Below are 7,189 nucleotides of genomic sequence, written 5' to 3' on the forward strand. Positions count from 1 at the left end.
TTTCTACAGAAAAAACTTTTATGGAAAATTTAAATCTTCATTATCGGCCCGTAGCTGTGGTGCCCACGGCGCCGGGACGGCAGCGCGGCGTGGGCGACAAGAGCGACCCCTGCTCGCCGCTGTTCGTGCAGACGCTGATGGCGTGCCTGCCGAGCGTGGTGAGCCCCGTGATCCTGCTGCGCATGCTGCTGCACCGACTGCTCACCACGGCCGCGCCGCTGTCGCGCTGGAAGTCGTGCGCCTCGAGGTCGTCGTTCGCCTCGGCCTCGGTGCACGACGCGCCGCGGTCGCCGCGCAGCCGCGCCTCTTCCACGGACACGGAGCCGTCGTCGCTGCGGAAGCGGCGGAAGGTAAAGGCCCCCGTCGTCGACAACTTATTCGCACGCCTTGTGTCGGGGAGCGCTGATCGCCTCTGTCTTTACTACAACCTTGTCTGTGACGCTGCAGGTGAACCTGACCGTCGACTGCTCCGGCCTGGCGGTCGACTCCACGGCCGCGACGGCCACCTCTGTCGAGGACAGCCACCTCCCCGGACACTGCCCCGTGCAGCCCGCCACGCTGGCCGCGGCGCTGCGCTCGCGCCAACTGCAGCAGCCGCAGGTAACCTCTCGCTGGCCGCCGACCTCCACCAATACATACATACGATAATCCGTTAATTTTGTTTTTGTTTTCACTTGAATGCCATTATATTCTTATCGTTTACCCTGTACTACTACCCCCTATTGTTTGGCGACCTGCATGATGAACCGTGTGAACGCCCCGCGTACGTCCTCCCCCCCGTTGGATTCGCACTGAGCACCGCCCCCTCCAACCCTCTGCACGGAATGGACCTGGAATGGCCCCCTCCTGCTCCCGAATGCGCCCGATCCTCTCTCTCTCCACTCCCCGTCTCGCCTCGCAACCCCTGCTCTCGCCACGACCGCTCAGTGGGTCGTCACGGTCGTCATCCCATCTCGCCGCCGCAAGCGGTCAGCGGCCGGCCCGCCGGCCCCGCCCAGCTCCTCCCGCTGCGCGCAACTTGGCGCCACCCATAGCAGCCCGACTCGGGCCAGATGGTTGGCGATGATCATAGTGGCGGTCGCGGTCGTATGACGCCGCCGCAACTGACCGCGCCCTCCCCCTCCCCCCGGAGGAGCCCCCGCCGCACACTCTGCGGGCCGCGGGGGGTCCTTCTCCTCTCGCCACCGTTTCGATTCGTTTCACTCGTTTGCCCCTCTCGCGATGCGTCCGTTTAAGCCATCGCGGGGGCATTAGGGAGATTGAGCGTCCTCTCCTCCCGCAGCCGACAGCGCTGCGGTCACCACCGTGCTGGTAGTCAGCGCCCACCCCCCTCGCCGCAGCCACGCCACTCCGGGCCTAGTCCGGGCTCTTACTTTGTTGCAAACTAGAGTAGAGAAAGAGAAGTGGGAGGGGGGGGGCTGCTTTAACTCCAAAATGGTCACGTCCACGGGCAGCAGCAGCAACAGCAGCGGCGGCGGCGGCATCCAGACTGAAAGAGATACTGAGTGAAACACAAAGTTTTGCCCCAGCGCGCGGCCGGTCCGGTGCGGCCTGTTGCGGCCGTCGGTGCGGACGGCCTGAGTACATGCGGCCAGCATTACTCGTCATTACCCGAGTAGTTTTGTGCCGGGGGACAGACGGGACGTTGTGGGTCACGCAGCACTGGCAGCCACAAGAAGCGGGGCGTACTCGACCACTCGTTCCTGGGTGTAGCCGTGGTTGGGCCCAGAGCTTCCATCCAGTGGCAGGGGGCACTAATCAGGCGTGTAAGACCGTCGCCGACAACGAATAAGAAGTCCGGGTCGTGGTGTAGACTCCTCCTGACGACCATCCCTAAGCCCTTCCCCGCCCTGTCTCCTCTCTCTCGCCTGTCTCCTGGAGTTGGTTGTAGTTAGTTGTATGAGATGTGTTCCTCTTGCAGCTCAGACTCTGCGGCCTGCCCTACGCGCCGCACTGCGCGCCGCACAGCTCGGACGGCCGCGTGTCAGCCCCTGCGGCACCCCCGGCCCCGCCTCGCACCGCCGAGTGCCTCGTAGGCCTGGGGGTGGGCGTCGAACCCGCCCTGGCAATGCAGACCACTCTGTTCGCCTTCTCGCACCTCCTGGTATTCTAGTCTCCCTTAGCCTCTTCTCTCTCACTTTTTTCTCCTTCTCCTCTTCTCCATCCTATATTTCATCTCTTTTGATTCTTTTACCTTCTTAACTTCCATTCTTCTTTACCTTTTCTCTTTCACAAAAACAAACTTTTCTATGTATTTTCCTATTCTTCCTAGCTTTTTTCCCTAGCCTTAGAAGCTTTTTGGACTTGCCCTCTCTTGGCTTACATCGTAGGATTCGGTTTGCCTCGGGTTCCTTTTTTTCGAAATGCTCGTTTTTCCCGCTACCAGCCCCCGAGGCCGGTAGTACCTCGCTTGCGCCTTTGTAATTCTAACAAGTATCTAGCGAAGAAAATGTACCATTCAGCTGATTTTGGTTATACATATTAAAATCCAGACGTCTGAATTTTTGCGACTGACTTTTTTTGTAGCGCACATTAACACTCTAATCGGCGGGTCACTCATCCATTTGAGTGACCAAGTTGCCATCTAGCGTGCAATCACATCTAGATGGTTGCGCAAACTGCGTGGTTTTCGCGGGAGGCCAGATATATGATTGAGCCCTTTTGATCTAATATATGGAAAATTTTCACATCGGCGAAAACCACAGCAGTTTGTGAACGGCCCGGTCGATCTTCCCTTTCTGAGACTCGTTCGTCCGCTCTGCAGGGCCAGGCGCAGGCGCAGGCCGCAGACAGCCGCCTGGGGTCCCTGGTGCCCCGGGACTCGGGCAGCTCGGCGACGGGGCTGGGCATCGAGCCGGCCATGCAGAGCACCTTGTACGCCTTCTCCCACCTGCTGAGGAACGCCGCCTCGCGGGAGAGCCTCGCCTCCGCCCCCTCCTCCGTGTCGCCGCCCCCGGGCTCGCCCGGCCTGGGGGCGGGCATCGGGGGCGGCCTGGGGGCGGGCCTGCTGCTCCCCAACTTCACCCTCCACCTGCACCACAAGCCCAGGGCGTCCTTCAGGTAATAGCGCAGGCATGCATTCAGAGGATCCTGAGGGCCTCCTCAATCCGTCTGGCGTCAAGCAGAAACTGCTTCGCCACTTTGACTACTTATCATGTTTTTCCAGCTCCTATTCCGTCCCAGTAAAATAAAATATGTAAACATAAGATTATTTTCCGTATTTTCCCGAGAGATTAAAACACAACACTTCCTCTATTTTTTATTCCAATAGAAATTGCCCTCTTCATCGCATTTTTTAAAACTGCTTGGTCAGCTGAGGCTCTCCCTAACCTCTGTTAAGGCCGACCCTAACCTAACCTGGCGTGCCGCAGTCTGTCGTCCTGCCGCGGGCTGGCCGTGCCGCTGCAGTGGAAGCCCCGCTCCAAGTCCCATGCCAATATAGCGGACGACACTGGCGGCTTGGTGGTACCCGACAATTTGTACGTCCAGGGTCAGAGCTCGCATCTCCCTAACACCACTATGTTGGCACCGCCTGACGCCCATCCTCACTGAGAGAATCAAATTCCTTAAGAGCTAATAAATCTAGATGTGATCTTGGCAATGAGCACGAGGATGTACGTAAAGCTGCCATATTGGCAGTTTTATTTTATTTTTCATTATGGAGCGGTTCAAATTTTGACCGTATGTCCAAGTGCCGGTTACATGAAAATCGTGCTCGTGACAATTTCACCCTTTAAAAAAACGGCACTATCTCTACCCCTCACTTTGTGTCGTCGATCTAGCGTAGACAAGCCGTCAAAATCAAGGGTAGCCTGGACTAGCTTTAGCTGCTGAGGTTTATCTCAGTCGACGGCATGCTCTAAATACTGAGGGCTCCTCCATGGGCCTCGCGAAATCTGTGTTCCCACAATATGCACCTCGTTGATGTTGTGTCCGCTTGCAGTCTCTACACCGCCAACAAACGGGTTTAAATGTGTTTGTGTTGGCATTAATGTTACAGAGCGATGTGTATTCTGCCACTTGTGTTTAAAGTTGTCAATGTTAAATGGACACCGTTGTTGTAGACAGCACTTCGCAAATATTTGATGCGAGTTTCCTTTAAAAAGTACCCATAAAAATCACACACAAAGAAACAGGGGACACGACAATATTAGCCCAAACCCCACCAACTGAAAATTATCAATTTGTCTTAATATTTTCTTGCAGCGTAAGACCTAGGCACACATAGTAGCATGCTCTTTTCGGTGTTTGTGTTAGGTCTGGAGTCCTTAGGGGAGGCTTCGTTGTATTGTAACGCCCAGTCACTTCTCACCCACAGCAGCAAAAATCGTCTTCGAGTCTGTAGCACAATGTAGGCTTTTGCATGGTTGCCTGCATTGTCTCTATGCCCGTGCGGACACCAGTCGATGCTGTTGCCCGAACGGGCGTGAAAGCTCTAAAATCTCTCCTTCGCTAAACCTGCCGCTGATCTCCTCAGGTTCTCCACGCTCCGCCAGTCGAACAAGAGGCGCTCCAAGTCTCACGCCAACATCGCCAAGGCGGTGCACAAGGACACGCCCGAGCAGGAGATCCTCGCCTTTCAGAAGCAGCTTCAGAATTTGCCAGACTTCGACTCTCCCGAGCACCCGACGCCCGGTGGCACGGTGAGTCCCCGAGAGACCACCTGCTCTCATTGCCAACTCATTACACCAAGAGCACAAGGTTAAGAGTCTCCGTCTTTGTCGCAGACCTCGTCCGACCCCGCCACAGCCGCGGCCGAGTTCCTGGCGAACCGGCCGTACCTCCGTCCGCGGTCGCGGTCCATGCCCCGGGTCACGTACGAGTCGTCGCGCTACCTGACCCTCCCGGACACGACGCCGTGGCCCTCGTCGGGAGGCTCCCTCCGCCTGCCCCGCGGCCGGTCCGTGGGCGCGCTCGGCGGCGGGATCGGCGTGTTCGGTGCGGGTGTGTTCGGCGGCGCCATGGGCGCGGGCGCCCCGGGGCTCTGCCATGCCGCCAGCTCGCCCGCCACCACGCCCGCCGAGGAGAAGGTCCCCGGCGGCGCCACGGCCCCACCCGCCCCGGGCCCCGCGTCCACCGGCACGCCCGCCGTGCTCTCGTGCGCGCCCAACTCCAGGAGGTCGTCGCTGTCGCCGTCGGACCGCGGGCGGCGCCGGGACTCGCCCGCCTGCCTCATCGTGGAGCTGCCGCCGTGGCAGCGCTCCGTCCTCACGCTCCTCGAGGAGTGGATGCGCGAGTCGCGCGTCGAGCTGGAGAGGAACGCCCCGCTCTGCCGCGAGATCCGGGACTTCCAGACCAAGGTGCAGGCGTGCGGCCCGCCCTACCAGCAGTGGTGCGCCGAGCTACGCGCCGAGTTCCCCGCCCTGGTGAGTCGAGTCCCGCGCCTCCTTCCTTCGCCATCGCGTCCCTCGAGTTCGCGGCGCTGACCTGCGTCTGTCTGTTCCCAGGCCAGAGACCCGGACCACGAGGGCGAGGAGGACAAGGAGAGCTCCAACCGCGAGTACTGCAAGGTAAGGGACTTCCCTCGGGCCTCACCGTCGGGGACCTGTATCGAGGCGAGCGGCGCGGAGCTCAGCGGCCCGACCCGGGCCGCAGCTAACCGCAAATATTTGTTCTGGGCGTACATGCCCCCCCCCCATCCCCCTCGCCCTCTTCTCTTGTTCCTTCGCAGACTCCTTCTTTCGCTCCTTTACGTTTCTGAAAAAGAGCGGGGGAGAGGAAAGGAACGAACCTGCTCGGAGGAGGAGGAGGAGGAAGAGGAGGACGGGAGGCAGCGAGAAAAAAAAAGGAACGAGATCTGACGCAAAGAGAGGAAAGGAAAGGAGAGGCGGCGCGCCGCAGAGGCACAGCAGAGCAGTGCGGCGGCAGCAGAGCACACATGGAATGCTCGTTCTGCAGACTGTGTGCAGTCCAGGGGAGGCCGTCTTTTCCTGCACAGCGAGGGCCTCCGCCACCACCACCACCGCCCCATTTTCCTTCACCGGCCAAGCCAAAATATCCGCCGCCCCCCAATCCTGCAGACCGACCGACCTACCGACCGACCGCTCCGGGACCCTTCCTCCTCTTTGCAGTGCGCCTTGAAGGGTTTCCGGGGCGACGCGGCGGTCTCTCTATTAAAGAGGAGGGTGCGAGGTGCTGGGAGCGTGGTGGAGAGCAGGAGGAGGAGGAGGAGGAGGTGGAGAGCTACATCCGCGGCGGGAGAGCCGAGCCGCCTTCAAATATTTACCCGGCACCGGCCGGCCCGGCCCGCCGCTCTCCTGGCTCACCGGGCGGCCGCCTAATCGCCGGCGTGCTCAGCTAACTGACTTGTCCTCCGGCGGGGCCGCGCCACGTCGGCCCGTCGCTTATTGAGCTTTGTTCTTCCTTGACGCGTGAGCAAGGACCAAGGACCGCTCAGAATAAATAGTGCTACTGACAAGTTTTCCGTTTGTTGTCGTTATATTTGTATCATTTTTTTTTCGCGATCTGCACCCGCCGCCGACGCTTGTTAAAGAATAAGAAAAGTTGGTCGCGATGCAACTACTATACCGTTCGCCTCTGTCGCTCTCTCCGCCCGCCGCCGTGAGCGGGCAGGATGAGAAAGTGCGCGGGCGTGGCGAGGCGCGGGGCGGGCGGGACGGGCGCGCTCACTTACGCGAGTATGTGCCGATGTCCTGCATTACGTATGAGGAGGTCCTAGCGCGCGCGCCCGGAGGGAAGGGAAAAGGGGGGGGGGCGTATAAACCTGCTTTGAATATTGCTACCGTCTGCAGCCGAGGGAAAATAAAAACACGCCGGGTAGATTGGACCCTATGGCGCCTCGCGCGTGGGGCGCGAGGAGAGATAGGGGGGGGGGGGAGTCACTTGCGGAAGGAAAGGGCGGCGGTGATAGTAAAGCCAACTCCCACTCTCTCTCTGAAAGCTGATAGCAAATGCCCCGCGGCTGCTCAGTTCAGTGACTGGTTAGCTTCGCGCGCGCGCTGGCCGCCGGCCGGGGGCTCTGGCTGCCCCGCAGAGTAAACAAGCGCATGCGGCAGAGCCGAGCAGCGCCGGGCAGAGCCCCACTACTACCCGGCCACGCCCGCCGCGCCCCACCTCACCGCGCCTCGGCCCGCCCCGCCCCACCAGCCAGCACTCCCACACTGGCTAGGCCCCTCCGTCCCTTGGGAGTCCTTACCTGTCCCGAGAGGCAGGGAGTGGGCGCACGCCC

At 60.1% G+C, this 7,189-nt stretch overlaps 1 protein-coding gene across 1 annotated transcript in view; it reads left to right on the forward strand.

Moving 5' to 3' along the window:
* The window catches only part of LOC113218296 (uncharacterized), a 25,978-nt gene that overhangs the window by 13,080 nt on the left and 5,709 nt on the right, over nt 1–7,189 (forward strand). Inside the window, exons 12-19 of the mRNA XM_052263637.1 lie at nt 55–350; nt 448–600; nt 1,922–2,104; nt 2,765–3,060; nt 3,372–3,479; nt 4,478–4,643; nt 4,728–5,366; nt 5,448–5,555. Of these exons, the coding sequence (XP_052119597.1) occupies nt 55–350; nt 448–600; nt 1,922–2,104; nt 2,765–3,060; nt 3,372–3,479; nt 4,478–4,643; nt 4,728–5,366; nt 5,448–5,555 (1,949 nt within the window). The remainder of the gene's footprint in view (nt 1–54; nt 351–447; nt 601–1,921; nt 2,105–2,764; nt 3,061–3,371; nt 3,480–4,477; nt 4,644–4,727; nt 5,367–5,447; nt 5,556–7,189) is intronic.

The sequence above is a fragment of the Frankliniella occidentalis genome, unplaced genomic scaffold, assembly GCF_000697945.3.
Source record: "Frankliniella occidentalis isolate FOCC.00 unplaced genomic scaffold, Focc_3.1 Scaffold2, whole genome shotgun sequence".
Classification (NCBI taxonomy): domain Eukaryota; kingdom Metazoa; phylum Arthropoda; class Insecta; order Thysanoptera; family Thripidae; genus Frankliniella; species Frankliniella occidentalis.